General features: G+C 34.4%; 1 protein-coding gene across 1 annotated transcript; it reads left to right on the plus strand.

Annotated features, from left to right (window-relative positions):
* On the plus strand, positions 1-27,846 carry LOC126834484 (uncharacterized). The gene is made up of 4 exons (XM_050566432.1): positions 1-166; positions 17,681-17,827; positions 19,590-20,614; positions 25,115-27,846. The coding sequence occupies exons 2-4, from the start codon at positions 17,722-17,724 to the stop codon at positions 25,748-25,750; spliced, it is 1,767 nt and encodes a 588-aa protein (XP_050422389.1). The 5' UTR covers positions 1-166; positions 17,681-17,721; the 3' UTR covers positions 25,751-27,846.
* Positions 27,847-27,848: the final 2 nt, after the last annotated feature.

The raw sequence follows: 27,848 nt of genomic DNA on the forward strand, positions 1-27,848 counted from the left end.
GTCGTCCATGAGAAATTTCAGACAAGTGTGCCCATCGTCCCTGCCGTGTGCGACACATGCCTCTGGTCTGCCGCCCCGAACAGTCGTCGCCGTCGCCGCCACTGCCGCCACCGCCGCCACTACCGCAATCGTCAATCGTCCGCGTCCCGTCGGTGATCCAATTATGGTAAGTTTATAGAGAAAAAAAAAATATATATATATGTATAAAAATGATTTCAATCATTTTTTTTTTACTTAGTTTTTTCGTTGATCTTAACTGATAACCCCAGAAAACGCAAGGTCTTGCGGTACCCGACCGGTGTAATAATAAAGTTTCTTCTATAAACACTCAGTGGTGAATTAAAGGCCACACGTGGAATGTCAATCTGATTGAAAAAAAAATTAATAAAAAAAAAGAGCTGCAGAACCAGCTCGAAAATCTGTCAGCCTTATCTTAACATTTAAAGTACACGTGCACCAGTGCAGTACAAATAACAAACTATAATATGTACATTAAGCGCCTCAAAGTAATTGTATTTTCCACAAGTCGTATTCCCCTTGGACTTTCAAGTAACCTTATTAACTCTCTTCGTCGATATAATAATATATTCAATACAGTAATGACTGATGTGTTTGTTGGTGTAGTACTGGCAGTGAAACGCTTGTAATGTAAACACGAGAGACCTTAACCTAACGCAACATCGATTAACAGTAATAGGCCGTTACAGTTATTAATTATAAGATTATGTTTTGTTTATTTGTTTTGAAAACGCAGAGCGGTAGGTGAAGGTAATGCATGTAATATAGAACCTAACCTTTAGGCTTTAAATAAATGCCTAGCCGGTACTGTTTAGGAAATAATTCGTTTAAACCGCCAGATATTTGAATGTAATATTATTATCAGCCGACCAACCGATCGGTAAAAAGTGTCCTGTGTCGCGATTAACAAGTACAAGTAGTTTTTAACAACAATATTGTTATCGTACAGTTTTTATCTCGGCAGGTTAAAATTTGAAACGCGAGTTATCACGGGTATTGCAGTTGATTAAAACCATATTTCTGAAATAATTTTGTTTATCCAAATAAGTTATTATCACAAGTAGGTACGTTATTAACAATAACATACCTACTTGTGATAAAACCGCTTTGGCAACTGACTGAAATCAGCCGTCCGCGGTCCGAACGTTTCCGCATGACTATTTTTAGCATTGTCATTATAATTTTTAAAATGATTTATTTATTCGTACGGTATTAGATGTAGAATTTTACAAAACATAACATATTGATAATGAGAATGTACGAAATCGACAATTTAAGTTAATTAAATAATTTAGTTTACAAAGTAGAAGGTAATATATAGTTTTAAAATGAGAATAGGATAAGGATTATCGCTTTCCTTATCCCACACCGCAACTGAACAAATAGTTTGAACTATATAGATTAAAGTATGCACGATGATCTAATCGGAATAACTGCTACGTTGTACTTTTTAACAGCTAAAACATATATAATCGTTATATATTTCTTAAAGTTGATACCTAACAAATAATTTGATTAAAAAAAAAAAATCCTTGAACAAATTTAACAGGTTAAAATGTTGACTTGACCCGGAAAACTGAGAACTAAACTATACAACAGTCACTCTGCGACACACTATGGTGATGTATAGTTAGACAATGTTAATGCAAAGCCGTCTAAATGCACCAATAGATAAAGCTTTTTTTCTTTAGCGGCCACACCGATATAATTCTGAATTTCATTATCGTAAAACTGTTACAAAAGACAAAATAAAAATAAAAGTCAAATCAATATTCAAATATTGTGCATAAAGTTTTTTACAATGTATACTTAAAGTAATCGAAGAATACACAGACAGTTAAAATCGAAACAGCTGATTAATAAACTATGGTAGTAAAAAAAACGTATGCATAATACAACTCAAGTACCTAAGTTAGATACTTGTCAATAAAAGTTCATTTGAATTTAGATTACCTTCTTTTCATTAACCTTTTATAGCTGAAGATATAAACATGGGAAATGTCTGCCGTTAAAATTATATACTTTTTTACCGATTAAAGCGTTTATATTGATTATTCTTTGAAATCGAGTTTACTTTTTATTAAATGATTTTTCAAAGGCAAAATAAAATCGTTTTATCACTTTTTGAATTTAATAATGGTGCATATTCAGAACGATGTTTAGATTAATTGGTCTTAAGTCGTTAAAAATTCAATATTTAAATAATTTAAATGTTCGCCAATCAGATTGCCATTGATAACGATATATGATAGTAGTTAAAGTCCAGAAATGCACGCATTACATGTGACGGAAATATGCACGTATTTTTTGGACACAAAATACCTATAGAGATTGTATAACACGCATAGATGTAAAATATATATGCTGTTAAAATTTGTTTCGCAATCTAAAACTGATTTACTTAAATACATCACGGTGATAAAAATATTTAAACAAATTTTGTTGTATAATAGACTACAATACAATTATTTTAATTTTACTAGTAAGTTAACATTTTATTAAAAAAAAGAAGCATATTTGCTTTTAAAAAGTTTGATTTATTATTATAATCTATAATTATATGCAATCAATATGGAATGTCTTCAAAAATATGCGTACTAATGAAACTATAGTTTGTCAAATTTAATTCTTCAGGTTATAAAAAGCAGGTGTACTAAAATGTATTTTGATTTAATTCCCACGCCATAACCTTATCATTGCTGCTATATATTTATATTTTAATTTTTCATGCATAGTAATATTCTAGTTGAACGTTCGAACGATAAATATGTATTTTCAATATTTAATTTGTTCCGTTTCTTCATACTCTATTAGATAATTCTGGAACAGACGATGCATTAAATTCACAATACATTTAACCTCATTCCGCATCGTGGAAGTCAACCAAAGCGGAACTCTGAGTTAGGTCAAATCCTTAACAACCGTTGGTACCAAAATACTATTCCATAATTCATGTAATGTGGGAATCAAAAATAAGTTATATATATATATATATATAGCTATTGTAAAGCTTACGGTTAAACGTCAACCAGGCTTGTATCTATGTTTTGTACATTATGGATGTGTCTAAAATCTATCTAAAATCAGCGAAAACAACTGCCAGAGAATGAATTTATTAACAACCTAGTTTCACTCAGTACCTACTAATTAAAATATAGTAATCTAACGCATCCGCTAATAGCAAAATAGACAATGCGATTTACTATTATAGCTAAAGTTCACTCATTTTTGCACAGCCAATTAAAATGTATTCGCTCTATGATTGGATTGCCATAATCATCGTTAATTATTTTTTTTTAATGATATAGGTATATTTTATTTTAACGCGGTTCAATTGCCGATAGACGTGTATATTATACGTTTTCCCGAGAGTATGGTTAATTATCGACGCTGTTCCATGACGATTACAAAATGTACTCATATCGAAGTTTGGTTACGAGTATACACTACCGTGTACATATAAAATATATGTTTAGTACCTTAAATGTAAGTTAAAAAAAAAAATGCCATAAAATCGGTACAAATCTCTACACGAAATCCCCGTTTTTTTCTGGCGGTTATCATTTCTCTCTCTCACCCTAAAGGTTAGAGTTCGGAGAAATAGATTGGTTCACCGGATTTTTTATTTTTATTATTTTTTAAATCGGCTGCCGTTCAGTGAAATATGTAACATTTCCGAAAAGGCAGGAGGGAGGAGAATCGCATGAAAAACCGCATAAATTATCCGAATACAGAAAATTCCCCGGAGGTGGTGCGGCAATAAATAACAATGCCGAGGTGATTTGCGGCTAGTTAACTTTTTGAATTTATGGATAAAACGGTGGCAGGTTGTCGACGCAACTAATTTTTTTCTGAACGAAACCCGTAAAATCCAATAACACACGGTTTAAGTAAACGGCATGGCATGGAGCTGGCGAATCTTCTGTCCTGGAATCGGTCCAACACACAGCAAACGTTTTTATCTGCAACACGCACCACTTGATTCACGGCTCTTTGTGGTTCACCACGCTCAAAGAATAGCCGCAAATGTGGAGACAATACGATAATATAGGATAATACTACAGTGCATTTATTGCTATAACAATTCCATATACAGTCTGAGATAAAATTATTATTATATAATATAAAATACGATTTTGTTAACCAAACGCTAAACGGTAGGTTTTAGGTCATATATAATGTGTGAAAAAATTGCTTAAGTCTGTGTGACCTATATGCTTATTACTAGGGATATCTTAAAACTTATGATACTCCATAGAATAAATTAAAATATATTATAATATATTATTTTCCAAAATAAAAAGGGTTTCATATTATATCTTACACTCATTTTATTCGATTATTTATCTAATACAACATTTTAATTTATAACAAGTACCATACAGTTTTTAATGTTATAAGACAAAGAATAGTTTGAAAACAAATTACAATTTAAAGATGTTATTGAATTCGTTTTTTTTTTTGTGAAATCTATTCCGTTTATTCAGTAAATAGGTAAATATCGCCAACATAAAACTTCTAAAAAATGACAAAAAACTATAGTAATCGTTTCGTTAAAAATGTCTTATATAAACTGTCATTTTAAAATACATAGTTCAATATTAATATCTTAAGAAAAAAGTCTATCGTTTGACTCAGCAACCTTGCCAAAATTAACGTTAATTTAAAATGTTGCGTGTGACAATTAATAATAAAACATGAGTTAAACTTCAAAGCAGGCGATTTCAAAGTTATACTATTTGAGGTGGTAGTGAAGTGTACTTTCATACCATTTCCATTTTTAAAACATAATATATATTTTTATAATATCGTAAAAGTAATAAACTACTACGTTTATTACTACCTAACCATTTGGCGGGAACAACGCCACAAAAAAAACATTAATTAAAACCACTTATAATATTGGTAGTTATTACAAATCAATAAACGCTATCACGTTTTTATAACTTTTTTGTTAATATATAATACGTCATTAAAGAAATGTTTTTTTTAAGCAAATTTTTATTGCTGTTTTTTGTTTATCCGAGATAGTGCGTTTATAAAAAAATCTCTAAATCTGTCGTGTCTTTATAGGCTATTATAATTTTATACAAGTCAATCGTAAAATAATTTTATGGTCCATGGATTTTGATTTTTAAAGTTTCTGATTTAGCCGTAACTTTGTTTTTACATTTTTTATTAACAAATTCAACGACCGGAAAGCATCGATAACCTGGTTGGAATTTTTTTCACGGAAATAAATTATTATGTAATTCGTTGCTTAAAGATTCGCAGCTCGAAAAGTTGAACGTACAGATTTATGTTCATACAAGTTTAACAATTAAAAAAAAACCATACATAAATATGTCAATAATTTTATAAACTATAGAATAATTAGTCAATTAGTAAAGCGTATAATAATATTTTATAGGTTTGAAATCCATAACGAAGCCCTTTTCTCTCGGCGTAAATGAAGAATTTTATGTATACTACATCTCCATTAAGCCCGGTGTCTGTATTGGTAGGGTTTGGCAATTCCCCAACGCGCCGTATACGCCATATACAGTATAAAGCTCGTATAATGACTTATGTGGCAACTTTTATAGGACGGTTATATAAATACAACATAATATACCAGTAAAGCGCACTGAATAACTATAATAATACGATTTCAGGTTATTCTTCTGCGCCCATAATACGCAGAACAACAATAAAATGTTTTTCATACAAGACAAATCGCTATTCCCATTACATCAAATTTAGAAAAATCGCTCTTATCATTAGATACGGCCGTTACGCGACGACCGAAATGTATATCAACATAATAACTAGGTTTCACGTACATAATAATATGTGCTTATGATATGTTTACAATAGAATAGTGCACTTTTTCGACGACATCTCTCGAGTAGATATTAAACCACACCACATATTAATACAGTTTTGTGTAATATACCTAATGTTTTTTTTTTTTTTTTGGAAATTCGAGGCTCTACATTTTTTTTACCGAATATTCTGTAAATAGGTAATATTTTATGTAAAAACAAAAGGCGTGAAACAAATCGTATGGCGTATAGAACGCGGTAAACACGAGACGCGGTACCTAAATGAAAAGCTAATATGTGACACGTGACACAATTGCAGGCGGAAGAAAGGGTAGTAACAGAGTAGCGGTTTTCGGCGGCGGCCACTCGTGATAAATGGATGAGCTACAAAGTGTGCGGCGAAACGATATAGAGAAGATTCAAAATTATTTTGGAACCTATGATGGGCGGCATAGAGGGGGACGACGTAAGGTTGATAGGGGTGGCTTTGTAGTTGTGCCCTAACCCGGGCGCAGTGTCTATCGCGTTGAAATGCCTTCGGGCGACCCCGAGTCGACGATTCCGACAACAATGCGTTATATTGTTACGGAAATGCACGCGATAATGTTCACCCGCGTTATAATAATAATAATACAAACAACAATAATTAAAAAACACAAAAAAAAAAAAACGTATCCCGGAACTTTTGTTCGGCCCATCACATTATGTATTGCCACTCAGCCAAATCCGGGTTGTAAAAGCCGGTTCAATTCCAAACGGTCTTTGCGGGACGTACCGAAAATCGGCGTTGCCTTAATGGCTGTTCTCAGTGGAAAACGATGACAATCGAAATTCATTAAGCGACATTATGTTCATCAAAATGTTCTATTATATAAACAACACGATTTGAAAGCACAAATAAATCGCATAGTATTTCACACGCTCTATAATCACTAATTCTTCTTCTTCTTCTTCCACCCCCTGAACTCATGCCTTACAAATGGGATTCATCAGTCACAGCCTCTTTCTCCAAATTCCTCTGTTCGTCACCACTCTCGACGGCCACTTTAGATGTAAATATTTCTTAAACTTAACGCTATCTCACCCGTTTTGTTATTTTTCCTCCCGTCTAGTTTACCTAACTTCTATAATAATTTCTAATAGTTACATAGAATACATATCAAACAACTTTCTCGACGGCTTAACTGTTATACGGGTAAACTTTTAACCTAATTTAATAATATGCCGTCTTGTTGTAAAATACTTTTGTAAAATACTTTTTAAATTCCACTTGCCAGTTATTAATAGCCTGTTAAGCATAAGTAAACGTTGGAAAATCGAGTTAACAAGGAAAGAGAAGTAAACTTTGTATGCCTGTTTAAAAAAAGTGTAGGTGTATAATACACACTTTGATAGTTTAACAGGTTTGCACGCCGAGTTTCAACCGTAATGCGATTATGGTATGTAGCGAGTACCCGCCTATTAAAAAAAAGAACCAACTCTTAACTTTGTTAATTTTTCATAATAGTTTATGCACAACCAGCGGTGATTTATATTTATAATAATCATGTTATTATTTTCGAGGCGAAAAGTTCACAAACCAACATTGAAGTGATGAAAAAAAATGGTGGTTACTGCGGGAAGATATTACTTACCCTTAAAAAAAAAAAGAATTATATAAATCGCGAGTCTATTTTTCACATTCTCGGTTACTCTATTTATTTCATAAAACATTAATTTTTGTTTTTAGTATAGCGCGATGCTTTTACATTGAATTTTTATTTATTTATACAAAAAAAACAGGGCCGACGCTCTTTAATAGAGGAGACAGCTACATTTTTATAGCTCCTATAACGTATTGAAAAACATTAAAAGAGTGTCGCATCTACAAAAAAAAAATAATAATGGTACAACAGGTTCAGTAATGTTAAAATTACAAATAACTAGACACTTTTTTTTGACAGTTTATAATGTTTTTTCTACATCATCAAAACCGACAGACAAACAAATTTGTAATTATCGGATTCTGTAGTCCACCATTGAAAACTCTAACAATATTTTACATACTATACAAGGCAGCCTAACAAAACTAAAGTTTGGGCAGCGGATGTGGAGTTGGATAAGAGATAACATAAATGTCATAATAATAATGAACGTGTTTAGCCCGTGGCAATATTTCAATTAAACTACAATTAATTACACGCAATATTACATTTCCGCCATTCTGCCTTGTGCAAAGTTCGGCTGTACGCTATATAGACAACGCACTAACACCATTAAGTAATGCTATCTATAATATCAAATGGTAGTGCACAATCTAAGTTTCGTTTGGCTATAAACGTTTCATTAAATATTAACTTCTACAAATGTTTGTGAGTAATTTTTTAAATAACATGTAAACGAAATTCCAATTAGGTAAATAGATATTTTTTTGAGTTAAATAAAACACGACACTTTCCATCAAAGTTCTATTTATAGTATTTGCAATATAATAAAATACCCAACAGTAACATGCTCTTTATATTGTATACTTAGGTACGTTACAGTACAAATATTTATACGGCTGAACCCGTATTGTATCTACACGAGAAAAACATGTTAATTGCTTATGAAATGTACTTTTTTTTCATAAACAAACTATAACGTTTTCGTCTGCTCGAGTCAATACAGTTTTATTGCTACAAAAGTATCAACCATGGGGATTAGCTCGATCGAAAATAAAAACTCTCCAACGAGTATTTATGGGAGTCTGATATTTTTATTGTAGTTGGCTATAGTTTGCCTGGAGAAGAGTTTATTCGCGGAACATCGTGTAACGGAGAAGTATAAATCTCAATCGAAACGAAACTTAAAAATAAAATCTTAATGGAATTTCCCCATAAAATCCCGTTTGTATACGTTGCGTTTAATATTGTATCTTGTTTTTTTGCCTTACATAATGAACAATATCTTAGTAGTAATTTTCGTAAAAATCGCTATGATGTCCTTTGAATTATAACAAAGGATATTTTTTAGTACGGTAAAGGGTATTTTTTACACCGGTATATATTATGTAGCTTATTAATTTTGTTTGGATAATTTCCAACTCGAATAATACAAATTTCAGTAAGTTCTTCTTCTTTGGTAAGTTCCGACTACTATGGATCGCACTTACCATTTATAAAGGCGTTTTTCTAAGTCGTTACCGAATAATATAACTGCTACCGTCATTCTATTATGAAAAGAAAAACGAAATCCTCGACACACTTTTTTTTTGCACTGAACTGTGCGTTTTGTACTTGTCTACAAATTGTCTGTGAAAAATAAAAACGTCCAACACTATTCTGCTGGTGTATCGTTAAAAACGTTAATGGACAAGCCTGTTAATCTTGTCGAGTGAAGTAGATACTGCTGACAACTAAACTAATCGCATTCAGTTGCGTGGCATCATTTTTTGCCGACTTTGCACATTTTGAAAGTCTATAATTTTATAGTGACGAAACTAATTAGTCGATTAACCGTCAACAAAAAAATATTGCTCGAAAATAAAATTTAACTAACGACGGTTAACAGTTTTTCGTCGGTATCATCACCTATACATTCTTATAGCAAATTGTTTATTAGTCTTTGCTGTGTACATATTTAAACTCGTGGAGTAGAATAAAATATATTATAAAGAATCAATAAAGAAAAACAAGATACTCGCCGACATTTACGGTATTTGAAATAGAATTTGATCACTGTCGAGTGGTGAGCGCAAAATATCTCATATTCGAGCGATCAAAACGATACAAGACTATCCTTTTAAGCTGTCCCAAGGAGCGTAGCCATTAAAAACGTGCCGTCATGAATTATTTATTTGCCAACGAAACCCATTTGACCAGAAAATCGTTTTGGTAACTTCAAATGTTCGGCCATTGAACGGTGCTCGAGCAACGACGTCAATTTCCGATGATATCAAACAGATTTAATGAACCCTAGGCGTGATATACAGCGACGTACCCGAATTGCCTATACAGAACGCCGTTTTACAAAAGCGGTTTTTAATATTCCACCGGGCCATCAATAACAATAATAATATCCGAGTTTCACACGTTCAAGCCTTTCGCTTTGTTGCAGGGCTTTTCGTTCCTAATGGACATTTCATTTGGCATTTTAAAACCGACCCATAACTCACTGTATGGGAGAACGTTCACTCCGCGGTCTAGTCGTACATCATGAATGTCGATCAACATCATTACGGCCACCGCCACCGTCTCTAATCTAATGCGATTTAATACTAACGCTTCTGTTTGTTTTGTTGCACCAAATCGTACCCCCAGAAACAATTAATGATCATTGCCGGCATCCAAGTCTGATCTGACCTATTCAATCAACTATACAATTACTGCATTAGCTGCAAAGGTGTACCAACACAACCGCAGTACGCGTTCGTTCGGACATTAATTTCATTCAACGTTGTCGAACATCAACGACGCAAAGTGCACATCGTCGTCAGCACGAGTGGCCGATCAATTCGACTAACTCTTAATAAATATCATGACAAAGTAAAAATCAGAAATTTGATTAGATATCCTTAACCGAATGAATTCCGGCAAAGTTTTATGGAAATTTTGAGCAAATAGCAAAATCATGCCCCGAAAGCATTTAATCACAAGTCACAACGACATAGCTGTGTTTCAATTACATCAAATACGAGACGACAAAATTGTTTTTTAATATTTTAAGAAAACTTGGGCGTGGGTGTTACAGTGTACTTCGTTTATCTGTGTTCGACGAGAGAAACAGTTCAACCGTGAAGCACATGATCTAATCATAAAAGCCGTGCCGGGTTATAGTCATCATACGTAGTATTCCAACTTTGCTTAGCACTCACACAGGTCGATTCCCCAACGGTATTTCCCCTCCGGTCCGGTGTTCGGAAAATCAAATAGTACACGTAGTTTGGGTCGGGCCGCACTAAACTTAAATAATTGATTTACGGCGATTAGGCAAAGGGAAACTCGTAAATCGCTTCTTAGTTTTTTTTCCCACGTTCAATTTTCCCGGTAAAGTTACAGCACGACGTCCAATACACCTATACAACGTCGAGTCGTAGTAATTTCGTTCGGATTCGACCCGTGTAGAAGTTTTATAAAATACAGTAATTAAAAAACGGAACAGCAGAAAAAAAAAATATATATATATATATATATATATATATATATATATATATATATAATAAAAATAACTAAAAGTAATAAATCGTCCATCGGTTATCCCGCGATGGTGATAAATTCACGGTGCCCGTTAATATAAATTACTTGTATAAAAATACAACCTGGGATACATTGTAATATATTATAATGGCCGATCGTCGAAATCGTTTAAGCATTCCGGCGGCGCCGCTCTTGTCGCCACCCGGCTAATGATAATCGAAATAGCTGTCATTTTTTTTTTTTTGCACATTATTTTTATTATTATTATTATTGTTTTCGACCGACGGCGCGGCAAGTGAAGTATAATAATATTAAATCTCTTCGACAACACACGACGGCTCGGCGTTGTCGTCTTATGTTATATATATATATTATTAAAATATGTAATTGCCGACTTAATCGGTATTCAGCGTATAATATATTTGACTACATACACCGCAGAGAGCTGCCGCAAAACACCTTAACGATTTTTTTTTACCGTTTTCCCCTTCCTTTTTGTTTTATACGCGCTAATATCTTTTGTCGTCCGTCACGAACAAACGGGTCTTGTGCGCGAAACTCCTTCCGTTTTCCGGCGGTACACATCTTTGTTAGACTTAACTATATATATATATATATATATACACACACACAGCTCCCGGGTCGGGTTCGCACGACAGTCGCTTACAAGACCGTTTAAAGTCTTAAAGCAACCACCGTACACACACCACACACTGACACGCGCGCCCGTAGGCATAACAAATTGTTCACCGCACAACGGCCGAATCGCGACCGACGATACTGATGATAATATTGGAATATAATAATAATATGTGTACAACATGTATAATATTAACAATGAACCCGATGTACCGTAAAACATGTTCGTATAGGTATTATATCGATTGGCCGGCGGTGGTATCCATAGTAACGTAATTCGCATTTTCACCAGGATTATTATCCGCTTGACGTGGATATGCACACACAATATTGTAATGTCGTGTCTGTGACACCTCGTTGACTAGTCACTGTGTCTACACAATAGTATTGTAATGTAGTGGAGTACTCAAGCGGTACTTTGTCGGTCACTTCAAAGGAGCAGTCAATGAGTTGCGTACAGTGTTTGATGAGCTAAAATATATTAGAATACGAGTACCTGTTTAAAATAACTCTATTCCGGTAGTTAATACAAATACACGCTCGAAAAGAAGGAGTTTACTTCAACGGTATTTGCTATACATTTAATATATAAAAAGCGAATGTATTATATTGCTGGGAAAAATAGAAACGGTGTGCTAGTTAAGCGATCGTAAATCTATGCACATAAATTCTTAAAAAAAAAACACTGGTAATACAAGCATTGTGTCTGTTCAAAATACGCTTCAATACCGGTCGAGCAAACTTTTACTGTAAACTACTTAAGATAACCCGTGAGCGGATAACGTTGGACTAAAAACGTTTTTATTTTTTATAACGTTGAAAACTTTTAGATTAATTCGATTGCCGATGATGATAGCAACATGCCCACGTGTCGTATTTTAAGTCGACGGTTTAGAACTTTAAAAGCCTTTCGCGCCCCACCAACGTGTGCCACCGTAATGTGGGTTTGTGTGTTTTTTTAGTAGTAGTCTAACTTTGTACAAAACATCATGAACCGCGTATAAACCGCTGCACGTTCGTTTAGAGCAAAACAAAAATTATGCTTATGACAGGAACGACACTTTCCCCAACGCCATCCAAACTAATCCCTATAACGATAATCATTTTTTAACCGGAGGTCCATTACACTCGAACGTGTTCAGTAGCACGCCAAAACTGTCTGTTACACTGTGGACCGTATATTTTATTCGTTTTAGCATAATATTTTAATGCATGTGTTCCACGACGTTATATTAACATTGTTCTGTATAGCAATCTGGTGCGGACCGGACGCAGTGACTGCATGGTATAGTACAGCTGTACTGTACACCGAGCTGTTGATACAAGTAAAATAATGTTATTATTCAGAGCTCAGCTGTATACAGTACAAAACGGGTACTCCATATTATCATTATTATTATTATTATTATTATAATCATCATCATCATCATCGCTGTCGTATGATGTGTGTGTGTGTGTGTTTGACGGTCATAATACTGCCCAAAAACGTGCCGTAACGGTAACAACATTGTTATTCATATACAATAATATACCGTGTAGACTGTTGTCGACACGACGTGACAATGTTGCCTACACAGGTCGCCCGGGGACAGGACACTTCACATAATTCGCCGGCTTAATGTATGGAAAATCTGGTTTTGTTTTCTGCACACACACACAACCGTAGTAAACGCTGGAATGTGCACGTTACAGTAAACACGGCCGGGGATGAGCGACGTTTAATGTGCGTTCTCATCATTCACGTTGCGACCGTTATTAATAAACCGTACGTCGTGTACTCAAAAACGGAATTTATTGCACACACACACAATACAAAAGATTGCAATAGCCTAATTAAAAAAAAATATAGAAAAAAAAACGGTTAAAAAATATGACGACCCAGATCAACACTTCTGAACGCATAATATTTAAAAATATACAATTAGAAAAAAAAAGGATTTCAATTTTTTTAGAATTATATTTCTGCTTTTTTTAATTTTAATGATAATGTTATGCTTACTGCACGAATTTATTTGTACAAATTGTTTATTTTTCTAATAAAACAAAACATTTTTCTACCCATAAAAAACTACTAAATACCTACAATTATTATCTAACAAATCTTTATAACGTCTTAATGACTTTCGCCTTCGTAATTTTCAAGACGTTACTGTCGCCCACTAGCATTTAAAATTATTTTCTAATAATTATAAGACTATTGTCTTTTTTCATACTATTATTCACAAATAATTTTGTCAGCAATAACAACTATTATATATAGTTACAATATTGTTTGATGTACTCCGGTAGGTACATGTATATTACAGTCCTAAATTTATTGTTGAAAAATAAATGTATATTATTAACCTTTTTACCCAGAACGAATAGGACTTTTTTCTTTAGCTTTTAGGGTAGTTTTTGGAGTGTACGTGTGAAAATGAATACGGATTGACCTTTTTTTCAATTAGTAGTCAAACTTTTTTCATCAAGAAAAAGTAAATTAAACTAAACTCGAAATTGTTTTTGTAGTGACTTTGATCGATAGAATATCATATCATACAGACCTGTGTCGTCCCTATTTTCCAACCACCATGCTGTGTCTCAAAACTGTTGTTTTAGGCCGTCGATATAGCTACTTACTTTTAATTAATTTACTACAACTATTGTTATTTTTATCGACCACTAATGTATAAACCTTGTATTTTACACCGCCACAAAATTCTAAAACAGCTTTTACCACACTTGTGGATATTATGGGCGCTCTTATGGCGATATAAAATGTGCGTTCTGTTCCAATATAATTTGTTACGGTGTTAAATTAAGCCTCTGGGCCGCAGGTACGTTAATCCGCATTTAATTACCGTACTGCGACCGGCCAATTAAATTTATTAATTTCCTCGCAATCCTACATAATCGTTATTGTTGTTGTTATTATTATTATTGTTGTAACATAGTTTGGATTGGTGGCCGATCGGCGGATTTACCGTAGCCCGTAGGTAAACGCCCGCTGCAGTTGCGGTATTAATAATAGGTAATACTATTGTACTGTAACACCAGGTGTAACACCGTCGAATTGTTTTCTTGTAATTGCATAATCTCGCAAAATGACCAATACCGATATTATAGTAATTATACTAATCATATTAATATACATTATATTAACGATAAACAATAAAACGCGCGGCCTCGGCAATGGTAATTTTGTTGTATTGTATTCGTATAGCCATCATTGAAAATAACGCTTTATTATATTTATTAAAAAAGCTACGCCGTATAGTTGGCACATTGTATCGCAATAAAATCAAAAGCGGAATAGCGGTAAATATCGCAACAAGGTTCCAAACGGAAAGAGATTTAAAGAGCTCACAGAAGTCTTTTTCTCTTTTTTATGACTCACAATGAGTGGGAAGCACCGGGGAACGCGAGAAAGGAGATAACCTTTATACAAGTTTCCAAATCCCTGACTCTCGTTAAAAAAGATCAACGCACCTCTATTCTGCTTCGGAGAGAGCGAAATTCGCGAATTTAAGGGTCCAAAACCTTTTTTTTCATACAAAATAAAAAAAGATAAGAAAAAGAGTTTATTCCGAATCTAATCCGGGGAAATTGTTTTCGAAAATACGACTTGTACACTTACAAGTCAATTAACGGCCGTTTTTAATCGCATTACGCTCGTTCGTAAAAAAGAAATGCTCGCAAATAAATGTATAGTAAATTGAATTAGTATTTTTTTTTCTTTTTACGACGGTCGCTTTAATTTTCTATAGGAAAAAAACCTTTTCGGAATAATTTGAATAGGTAATATAATTATATAAAAACGTTCGGAAGAGCGCATTTAAGAAAATAAAAAAAAAGACTTCTCGTCTAATGTAATAATAATAATAATAATAACGATACATACATTGACAAAATAATGGCAATGGTTTTTAAAGTACTCTGCAGTGGACTTTTGTCCACGTTTAACGGTCTCTGTATATTTTTTTTTCATTGCATACCGTATAGTCACCGGATACACCGGCTTCGGGTTTCGTGTTGACCGAGCGCTGCGCCTTTTCAGTGCGAGTACAAAGTTGATAATATATTTTATTGGACAAAAACGAAACTCATATTTTCGCAACACTCGAGCCGTAAGTCGCGTTTATTTATCCGGCGGCGTCCTACGTGCGCGGAACGCCAAAAAAGAATTATATTCTCGGCGCGCACACCTCGGAATGGCAAGTGGAAATATATTTCTAGCCGGAAAAGAATATAACTGTATCGAGATACGACTATTTTTCTTTTCGGTCGCCGCACAGAGAAAATAACAAAAGGCGCCAAATACGAAACCGGCCGGCGCGGCGGTGCCGTTCCAGTGTTGTTTTTCTTGTAATATATCGAAACTCAAAAGACTCGAAACCGTGATTTATTATCGTACAAACCGCATCGCCGCTTTTGGCAAACACACACACACACGCTCAAACTATAGCCGTCTATCTATCCGCATGAACTGTTATTATCACTGAGTAATATACACATGTATAATATGCTCGATAAGACCTAGGAGTTAGGGCCGACTTGGGGCCCGAGTCCCGTTTGCGCTAAGAATAATAATATGTCGTCGTTAAAGTAGGTATAGAGATATACAAGTAAATTATATTTTTCCGCCGGCACACACGGTCTGTAATTTATTATTATAATATACATACGAGTTACATAATATGTCGCACGGCGATAACCGCTTGTCGACGGCAGGAACACGGCGATTAATAACTCTGTAAGCGCGATAAAACAATAATAATTACTTGGGCGGTGAACAATATACATAATTATTTTTAAGTAATCCCGCCGCCGCCGCTTTAAAGCTCCCGGCAATGACGGCCAATTTGTTTTCAATCCAAACGCGACGACGCCGTTATATTAATATTGTAATATTGTTCAACATTAATAATAATTATTATCGTATGCGCATCGCTTTCTCAGTGCGTGTGCTCGCTTTTTAAAAGGAAAATTATTTTACAAAATACACCAACTCGCGTCATTAACGGCCGTGTATACATTCGAACAAAATGTAGCCTTTTTTTAGCACTAAATTTTGGTGGTTTTTTTTTTTTTAAACATTGATTTTATAGGAATTTTTCGCCTGATCCCACTCTGGTTTAACATTTAGATAGTTTTTTTCTTCAAATATACCGTCCTTACAAAAATCTGCCAAAAAAAGGACTTTTTTTTTTAATAATATATTGTCACGCTCCAAAAAAGGATTTTCTTGTTTGATTTGGAAACGGGCTTGCAGAATACATATGGTTATTTTTTTAACCTTAAAGAAAATATGAACATTTTGACTCAAGTAAAAAAAAAAATATATATATGCGTATGCAATATAAATAATTTATTCAACTAGAACATATTGTGTTTTCTATTATAAATGAAATCAATATTTTTATATTTTTCTTTTAGGTTCAAAAATAATATAGCGAGAAAGAAAATACAGAAAATATCATGAAAAAAAATACTTATTCAAAATCATTTCGCAGAATGTTTTTTTAACGTGCATAAGACATTGACAATAGCAGAGTCCCTTAAGGTATTTTCAAAACTTAAGAAAAGATTTTCTTAAAAATGCTGCGCACAATCTAAAGTTTTAGTTCTTGTTATGAAAATTAACTGTACAGCGTAATTATTTTCATTAAAATTAAAAACTGTTTAACCTTATGGGCATTTTATTTTTTTGTAATCCAAGCAAGGAACTACTCACTGTATTACAAATCTACAGTAGCATAATATTAAGTCGTAACAATAATACTCGCAATGTAACAGCTAACATAATAATATAACAATCAATTATGATTTAACGTTATAACTAATAACCAACAGTGATGGACATTGATCCGTACCACAAACAAAAAAAAAAAAAGGTTACTAATTTCAGGTTTGCGCTTAACAGTGCGGGAGCAACGTCCTCGTCTGTTGGTTAGTTTTAAAATAACAATAATTGCACTTGCATGATAATTTTGGAAATCAATCACTTTGTCAATTTCACGTTGATTTAGCCGCATCCGATAACGAATACCACACTCATGTGCCGCGACTTTCTTATTGTTTCAGATGTAACCGACAGCAAGCGGACAAACGGAAATCCAAAAATCATGAAGGGTTTGTCAAAATGCCGAACGCACACGTTCGTGTCGTCTCTACTGCAAGCCGGGGCAATGATTTATTTGATCGGCGGCCATGGCATACCCATCACATCTGGTCAGTAAAAAAAATAACCGACATACACATTTAAATCGACGTGACATATTAATACCGTTTCACAGTAATAGCGGCGTACATTTCTGACAATATTCTGTAGCGTGATGTTCGAGATTCGTTTGTCGTCCCTTCTCTGAACTACAGCGAGAATGGACTGAAAGAACCCTTTTTTTGCGGCTGGCCATTGGAATATTTTTTTAAAATTTCACAAACGACACGAGTGTTGCTGAGAATAAAAAAAAGTACAACGCCGTTTGAAAATAATAATTGAAACCGTTTTTTTCATTTTGCGTCTCTTGTACCCTTTTAAGTATTTTTTGGACTTCTATAAACGCGTTAGGCGAAACTTTCAAAAACATTTCTTCCGCGCGAAATACTTTCTTTTTTTTTTTTTTTTAATATCGCCAAACTCTTTTAAAAATATATACATCGTTAGTATTCTAAAGACGGACAAAACTTGCCAAAAAAAAGTTTACTTTATTTAAGTTGCGAGATCCAAAAACACAAAAAAATGTATAATGAAATTATCTTATTCGGTGGACAAACAATATCGTCGTTGTTGTATCCGAGTTAAATTAAAAACCGTGGACAGAAAACGGTAAATCGTCAAGCAGAAAACCCGTTATTTATCGGTTTCCCTTGAGTTTTACGGAAAGGAGACATTTTTCCGACTTTGGAGTTAACGCATACCGCCAAAACATAATCAAATATTTAATATGCCTTTTTAAATTCGTTTAAAAAGCGCCAATGGAACTCGGCATTATTATTTTACGTTGTCAAGCGGTAATCGTGCTCGTCGGGGGCAAAGTGTTATTTACAAACTTTGCTGTCTCTTGAATAAATATTTAAATCTAAAGATCAGCGTTCTAGCATTGTAAAATTCGTTAGGACGAAAAAGTTTTCTGAATTTATTTACAGCCCGTTTAATGGAAAACGCTCAACGATAAATTAAGCGCGACGCTAAAAGAACAAACTTTGGAAAATTCAAACAATGGGTTTGCCGGAAAAAAATGAAAAAATATCTTTTACACACATTTTCCATTGTCTACCATTGCAAAATATTGTTCACGGCTCAATTGTAGTTTATAATAACGTTGGTTTAAACATGACAAGCACCGAGTCCTTCTTTGGTTTTTAACTATCAAGTATCAGATACGTATGATGAAGTCAATCTAAACTGTTTTAATATTTCATAGAATTGAACACACACAACATGAGGCGTGGTTAAAAATTGCGTGTTGTTAAGAGAAAGCTTAGAAGCCTAACCGGGTCAATGAAGTTCGACTTTTGAACGAAAACTAAAAAAAGATTTGGTAGAGAAAAGAAATAAGAATCGAATGGATTAAGGTATGTTATGAAAAGAACGGGGAAGTAGTGAAAGAAACAAGAATGTAAGGATGTAGATGTGAAGTGATTAGAAAAGGTTGTCTAAAATATTGCTCCGATAACTCAAGAAAAATGTGATAAATTACCAGGAATGAAGATAAAGTAGTAGCGATAATGATGATTTTAAAAGGAAAAACGTGGTAAAGGACATATTTGTGTTAGTGAGGACTTGTGGACTACTACAATTAGTTGGCGGGAAAGACGAAATTCTTAACCTCAGTGTTGTAATCTTTCTTATTTTTCTTGTTAATGACAATTAACATTGTTATATTGGAGTTATACCGTTTGCAAAACAGGTTAATGACATGTTATAGCAACAAACGACATACATATTATATTATATCATATTAATGTTAATATTGTTATGCGTTTTCAGCAAACGGAGCAGGAGACGTTAAAGTGACGTTGCCGTCCAGAAATGAAGCTACAAATCCTTTAAAAGAGCCGACGCCGAGCACCTTACAAGGAGCTTTCATGGTCCAAAACTTGACAGACGCCGGAAACGGCAGTCCAACACCGTCCACAGTAACGGAAGCGAACCCGCAAAAACCGAGCACTACCACAGCCGACCACTCTACCGTTGGACACACCGCGTCAGAAATCGACAAGAACGCAACTAAAGCGACCACGGTGTCCGTTGACCACCGCGACGAAGTATACACGGCGGCCATTGATATCACTAACACACCGAAACTAGTTACAACGGCAAGCGCTACCGTGGATACCGTCGAGCTGGACGCCTCCACCGCCACTACAGACACCGTGGACACCACTACGGTCGAGCCGACCACCGTCGAATCGCGAAGGGTCGACGACGGTACCACCGTGGAGACGCCGCAAAGTGTCGGCGCGACCAAGTCGAACCCGAACTTCGACTTGAACAACAAGAATCTGGCGAAAATGCTGAAGAGTTGGTTTGACATCGAAGACGACGGTGACGTCCACGGAGGATACTACAAACTCACCAAGTACTTGAAGGACGCGACGGCCGCCAAGAGTCCCGGCAAGAATTTGTTCGACCGATGGGACGAGGCCAGTGACGAGCAAGAGCGGCTGCTCGAGGAGGCCATGCGCACTGCCGACCCCGAAAGCTCCGTGCTGGCCGCCGACCAGAACAACCCCAGCCGATGGTTCGTGTTGCTGTTGACGGGCAACTCGACGGTGGCGCAAATGAGGCGTAGCGATTTCGCCAAGTACCTCAAGCTTAACCTGGCCGCCAGGCTGTCGCTGCAATACGACGAGATCAAGATAAACCGCGTATTAGTGGTGCCCCCGCGACTGATGGTCAACGTAAGCGTGGTGCCGGCCGAACAGGCTGAAGACAGCGTTGAAGATGATCCGCTACACAATCTGGTAGAGACCAACGCTACTCTGATGGAACTGTCCGGAGAAGAATATCGGGTCAGTAAAACAATCGGTTAAATTTAATTATATTATACAAAGTTGCAAAATCCCAATTTTAATTTCCATACGATCATCAATGTCTTTTTTACAATTACTGATATATATATATTGTAATTTACACAATTTGTAAGTATACAAAAAGCACCAAACGTTATTTATTACTCAGTCTGACAGTATTGTGCGGAATCGGCTTTACGTGAGATCATTTTTTATAATAAAAATATTAAAAGCTTTTTGTTGTCGGTACATAATTTACATAAACGCCTTAGTCGCACAATAACGAAATACAATTAAAATACAAGATAAAAATTAACGTCGAATAACCAAGACTTTATTTTTATCTTCGGGCAACAATGATACAATACAACTTTACTAAATAATCGACTTGTAGTTAATAAAAATATATTCTTAAGTGTACAATGATGGGCGTTTGCTTTAAAAAAAAAAATAGAACTTTTCAATTTATTTTCCAGACCTCTTTGGTTTGCTATATTGACTTATTTTTTATTATCAAGTCAATTTCGGCTAATCGTTCGTGCGTAGTACGAGCATTGCATTTATGTTGTTATCCATTGTTAAATATTAATTAAAATGTAACCGAAGAATCGCGTGTTTGAATAATGGACATTGTCCGACGCCTCACGGTGTATAAAGAGCACTCGAAACCCATTAAGGAATCCACCAGACTTGTATATATGTACAGGTAGGAAGCGGTATTGGGAACACGTCTTAAGGCTACACGCGACCCGCCCTTTATAACCTCCAGGGTATCAACCTGTCCTCTTGCGCCCCTTATCCCCCTGCCCCGTCCATTCGAAAACGCATTATTTCGACGTGTCACTTTTACCTCTGAAGTCAGGCTTTGTGCCATCGGCAGGCGGGTATAACTTGAAAAGGAAACCCGGCATTTCAGAGTACCCGGTAAATTGGATTAAAGCCAAGAATGGAATAATAAGGTTATTAAAAAAAAAAAAAGAAGGAAAAAAGTTATTTATTGAAATCGCGCGGGCAATTTTTACGGCGAACCGCGCCCTGTACACGGTACACTCTCGACCTCGAAATATTATTTTCATACACAAGTTCGCCTTTCAAAGAGATAGTTAAAGTATATTATTTTACACGGTTTCGATTACGTTGCCAAAACGGTGCCAATGCCGATTACAATGTTAAACGTTAAATAAACAACGATATTATCAAATATTATGATAATATCCAATTCATAAACACACACATGGAAATTGCAAATAATGAGGCGCGCTGGGACACATATAAGACCACAATATTGTATTGATTACTCGGTGAAAACGGAATTCAATATTGTCGATGGCGTTTATTTTAGATTATTATAATGATATAATATCTGTCGCTACAACTAACAAATCAAAATAACAGTTTGTACATTTTTTTTTATGAACGTTATATTTTTATTTAATTTTAATAAAAAAAACAGCAGGTTCGTCTATTGTAATAATATATTACAACGAACATTTACATAAATTTAGAGATTACCGCTACTTGACCCGCGATAGACTAGATATTATTACAGTGTATTGAATAACTTTAGAAATATTCAAGTGGTGGTTACATTTATCAGTAACAACAGTGTACGGTTTTTGGCCGTAAGTCTTGCTGATTAAACCCGAGACAACAATGTTATTACGCTTGTCTAAGCACCTCTGTACGGTGGCCTGACTTCATTTACGAGACTTGATGGCAGTGCAAAGCAAATGTACCGTGAAATCGTTTATTCTTTACCTCCCAAAACGATTTTTGCAAGCCAATGCGGGGTAATTCGCTTGAAATTATGTTGTTTTCCAAAACCGCCCCGTCCCGTACACTTATAGGGCAACTGTTCAGTATTAATATTTTCTCAGCCAACCACTGTTATTGCTATAATAACGACAACTATTATTGGAAAAGTGCATTGTCGAAACGTTCTAAGAGCTATTGTACAAGGAAGATAGACAGCGTGCACTATTATACATACATAGTGCAAGAAGGAGGCTTTGATTTATACACTTTTTTTAAACCGTACGAATAAATTATTGAAGATTTTTAAAAATGAACTAGGTAAATGTCAATATTTTAGTTCACTATTTTTTTCAACCGTACAAGAGGCCGTTACGAGATGTAAAATTCCTGTTTTTCAAACAAGTGCTTAACCCCTTTTTTATCCACACCGAGAAAATATTTAATGGTATTAAAATCACTCGAGCTAGTGCAATGATTTCTCATTCAAATTTTTTTTATGTGTTAAATTTGCATTTGGTCGGCGGTACCTATACTGTTTTCGCATCGCGCTTTTGGTTGAAATCCATCCGTTTAATGAATTCCATTTATATGTATAATACATTCAACAAAAAAAAACCATCTACATAATATGTACATATATATCCGTATAGGTACATTAAATAGAAAATGTTTTGTATTTTACAGCTCTTGAGAATTTTCACTATAGAAGCAGCTTTACATGCGTTAACGCATAAGTGGAAATCCATTAAAAACACACAAGATGTAGAGCGGGGAGGGGGGGGGCTAATAATTGTTTTATCAAACTGATCCGCACATTCTTTAGTTGGATTTTAGAAATTTTAAGCAGTTTTTTTATTGCATTTCTCCTACCTCATAGTATTCGAAACAAACGAAATTCTTCAAATTTTCAAACAACTTTACTGTGTATATACATAGTGTTGCGGTTATGATATAGGCACGTACAAAATAGTTACAACTGGATATTATAAATAAATAACATACATTTTTTTTTTCAACAAAAAAAGTTACTCTGCTTTTAATATTATATTGTTTTAAGGGTGGATTGAATGCGGATTTAATGATGTGATTGACGGGGGCGATGAATGCGATTCGTCCCTGACTGGCTTTATTAGCGCGTTTTAATACATTTCTCGTTCGATTCGAGACACAGAGTGGCTTTATGAAAACTCAGACTCTAATGAGCTGAATAGGGTACATGTATATTGTATATATATATAATATATTGTACTCGAGTATAATCAGAAATTCTCGGTAAAACGTGGCAGGTAACGTCTTATAAGCTTGCCGTCGCCCACGTGGAACACGGGTTGTCTTTACAATTTCCCGACCAAGTAAAACTTATACACATCCATAATATTATAAAGACCGTTTGAGCTTTGGCAACATTGTTCAGCGGTTCAAAGTAAAACTACTGGGGTAGGTACCTATATAGTTACCTGTATTATGTTTTGTGCAAACGAATTTCATTATAAATATTATTTTGTCCACGTCAAAGTATACCTACACAGTACACGACGTCAAGATGTTATTATTAATAAAATACTGAAACATTATAAAAGTTTCGCTACGTTTAATATTATAGAGATACAAACCGTATTAGTACAACAAATAGCTATTAGCGTTTAATTAAAAATATATATATATCCGTATGTTAAAAAAAAAACTGAAATAAACATACAAAGTATAAACGCGACACGCGATATTTTGTTTTGTTTTAATCTGATTGCATTTTATTGGTGTTTTCGTAGCTACCCATAAAAAAGAATGTCGGTCATAATACCCACGCTCTAAAATAAAACAGTCTTGTCCTAGAAAAAGTATTTTTTCAACCTGAAAATATAAGCATTAACGCAATAAATTGAAAACATACATAATATTCTATAAATTATATTTTTACACAAATTACAACTAAGAAACTTCTTAATGAATGAAACAAAACTTTGATAAAAAAAATCCACAAAACGTTTAAAATTAACTTTGATAAAAATTACACACTTAAGAAAAAAAAAAATAGTGTTGCCAATATTTTGTCCTTTAAATAAATTACTGTTCGCGTGAGTCGGACGACTTCAAAAATAAAATGCTTCATTATTTATAATATTTAAATAAAAACGTAATAACCATATCTACTTTTATACAGTCAACAACTTTACCTCACTCAGAAACTAAAACTGTTTATTTTGAAATAGGTATGATAAATGTTTGGCTTTTATGAAAACGCAAATTATATTAGGTAGAGTGAAATAAAATATATTTTCGTAATAAAAAATAATATTATATTAAATTTATGTTACAAACTTTATGACACTATACTTTTTTAACAACATTATCATTATAGTATAGTTGTGCAATATACCTTTGGTATATTTTCTGTAATTTTTTTATTTAGTCAAAGGACAAAAAAAAAATTAATAGGTATCATTATATGCATTAAACATTTCATTGTATTTGTTTTCCAGTAAAATCTAGAAAATATCATTCATGTCCGCTCTTTATCAGTTTAGCTTAACGTTTAATAATTGAGCCAATTATTTTAGTAGGTACCTACTAAAATATATATATTTAACCTACACTTAATTTTCAAGCTGAATTAATGAAAACGGTCATCGGTGACTTGTTTTCAAATGGATAAGAACGCTATAAATAGTTACAATATTGCCTATTTGTAGTTACGTGACGTGTTATCTTATCATATACTGACTTACTTTGTAACACGTGTTACAGGTGGAACGATTCATGTCGCTGAAATCGCATAAGCCGCAATCGTTGGAGGAAAGCAACGCGGTCGTCAGCACCCGGCACAGCGACATAGACTTTTTCATATACTCCACCGTCGGGCCGCTATGCTTCCTCGTCATACTCGGGTTCTTGTTGTTGTCGCTTTACAAGTACGTGCGCAAGCACCCGGTGCAGTGGCCGTGGAAGCGCAAGATCGCTAAGCCGTCGTTCATGTCGCCGTGGTCGGGACAGCGGCACCGCCGGATGGACGAGTGCGCGGCCGACGAGGGTTCTTCCGTCAACGTCATCTACTCCGGCGAGTTCGAGCAGAGCCAACAGCAGCAGCTGTCCGGCTCGTGGCTGGACGACGCCAACTTCGCGCCGGACGACAGCCTGGACCGAATACGCACCCCGGCGCTGCAGCAGCGGCCCGGACCCAAGAACAAGGCGGTCACGGAACTGCTGTGCGAGACCACCGCCGCCGCTCCGGTACACCAAAGCCCCCGACTGAGCAGAGAGAACAAATTGCGCATTCTGGGATGCAAGCATTCGTGTCTGTTGCTTCCGCCGCAACCCGTACAGCAACAACATCAGATCACCGACACGCCGTCGCCGCAATCGCAAAACGACGCCGAACCCTAAGCGGCGGCAGGCATTATGCTTGGCTATATTATTTGAAATTCCTACTATTCCATTTTTACATAAATTATTAATTCTAACATTTTTTTTTAAAATTATTATTATTGTTTACCGTTAGAATTTACATTATTTGTTATAACTACAATGAATGTACAAAAAAAAAAATTATCAATAGTACGATATTCTAATTACGTAACTGGGTTTGAATTTGTAAAAAGAAGCAATTTAAAATTATGCCTTTTGTAACGATATAAGCAATTGTTTTCGAAACAAAACGTTTATATTGTACCATAGCTTAACTTTAAAATGTTTTTAATTGACTTTTTTTTGTGGAAAAAAAAAGGTTCAAAACCAGTTAAGCCTTTACTGCATAATGTTCCATAAATGGAACAATTGTATTTATTGTTTATATGTGCTCATGCTATACATCTTTGTATGCACAATGTTCCATATAATGTTCCAAATTCTTTAATTAGCGTTTTCCATGAAAAAATTATTAAAATTTTTTTAAGTAGTATTAAGTACATTTATAGCATATGGTAAAAAAAAAAAAGTTCATGCAGTGAAGGGTTAAGCCACCGGAATATTGTACTATTAATCATTTATAACAACATTTGCTGTAGTTTTAACAAATAATGTAAATTTTGGCTTGGTAACGTTTTAAATCCTTCGTTAAAGTTTTAAGTGGAAGGAAAGTATAATTAAACTACTGCGAGACATGCGGAGCTTTACAGCGGCTTAATATTAGACACGTGTAATGCCTATTTGATCATATTTGTTTCGGAAAATATTAATAAAAATTCCATTCCGGCGCTCCGGAGTGTCGATATGCATGGCGGAATGCATACATACCAAAACGCTGTGCACGGTGTACTTAATAATTTACGCGACTGGTTAACACGATCGAACGAACACGACTCGTTTGGTTTTGAAATAAAAGTGATTTTTTTGTTTTATTAGTTATTTTTTTTCTGTACTTTCGTAAAAATAATATTATATTCCGTAATTATCAAAATGTTAGGTTATTACTTTGGAGTTTGCTAGAATTTAGTAAAAACACAAAAATATACAAAAAAACACTATGTCTCAGCTTGTCACGCGATTGCGGTCGACTTTCTTCTGCTGTTTGTATTCATCACTTTCCGCCGCAAGTTGCATACTACAACGTTTGGCCAATATCGTCCATTATATGTAGGTAGTTAAGTTATCACTTTTGATAGCAGATCTTATGCTATTTTATCGGTAATGCGTCGCGAAACTTTTGCAAATGCGGTGTATTATCGGGTTTTGTATTGTATAACATTATGTAGGCGTTTGAACTTAAGTGCCAAGCGGCGATTAACTCGCATGGCGTTATTATCACACGATGGCATTGTAACATAGTAATGCTTGACGGGTTAATTTAAAAGCCAACTATAGGCACTGCAATTAAATTAAATAAATTATGTAAAGGTACCTATATGTATTAATTAAACTACATACCTAATAATTAAACACCGCCTAAGAAACCATTATATTTTGTTGCCAGCATTCTACACGAATTGATAACAAATGTTAATAAAAAAACTAAAGTTTCCCATATCAATTTTGTTTTTATTTGACAGCTGATGAAATTTCGTTTGTGATTGAATGAGTATAATTGTTATTGAAAACGAGCACAAGATAATTTTTTATTCGCGAATAAATATCACTAATGCAAAATTCGACTTTACCACTTTTGTTTACCGTTTGGTTCACATTTTAGCATAAACAAAAAAAAAGAATATTTACGTGTTTTAATGTTTAGTAAATAATTAAAAACACATATTATAATTATTTTTTTCTAAAAAAAAATTGCTTAGGTACAAAAAACGTGTTTCTTTACACTAACTAAATATTTCCATTGCGTATAACTTAAAAATATTACATAATATAAACTACTAATCGATTAATTAAAAAAAAATGTATTTTCATATATTTATTGTTAGCAGTTATTATTTGTTGTATTTCTTCAATACCTCAACGACATAGATAAAATATTTTGAGATAATATTCTAAGTAAACGAACGTCATTAAATCAAAATTGTATTATTGAACATTTTTATTGTATTTATTTATAAAA

This window comes from Adelges cooleyi, unplaced genomic scaffold (assembly GCF_023614345.1).
Source record: "Adelges cooleyi isolate 19-005CV unplaced genomic scaffold, UGA_ACOO_1.1 ACOO_flye_CR_arks_rails_tigmint_CR_PRNA_21, whole genome shotgun sequence".
NCBI classification, from domain to species: Eukaryota; Metazoa; Arthropoda; class Insecta; order Hemiptera; family Adelgidae; genus Adelges; species Adelges cooleyi.

Excerpts from the sequence above, each read along its gene's own strand:
- LOC126834484 (XM_050566432.1), top strand. The coding sequence starts at position 17,722 with ATGAAGGGTTTGTCAAAATGCCGAACGCACACGTTCGTGTCGTCTCTA. Across the intron at positions 17,828-19,589 it reads TGGCATACCCATCACATCTG|CAAACGGAGCAGGAGACGTT; the intron begins GTCAGTAAAAAA and ends ATGCGTTTTCAG. Across the intron at positions 20,615-25,114 it reads TGTCCGGAGAAGAATATCGG|GTGGAACGATTCATGTCGCT; the intron begins GTCAGTAAAACA and ends CACGTGTTACAG.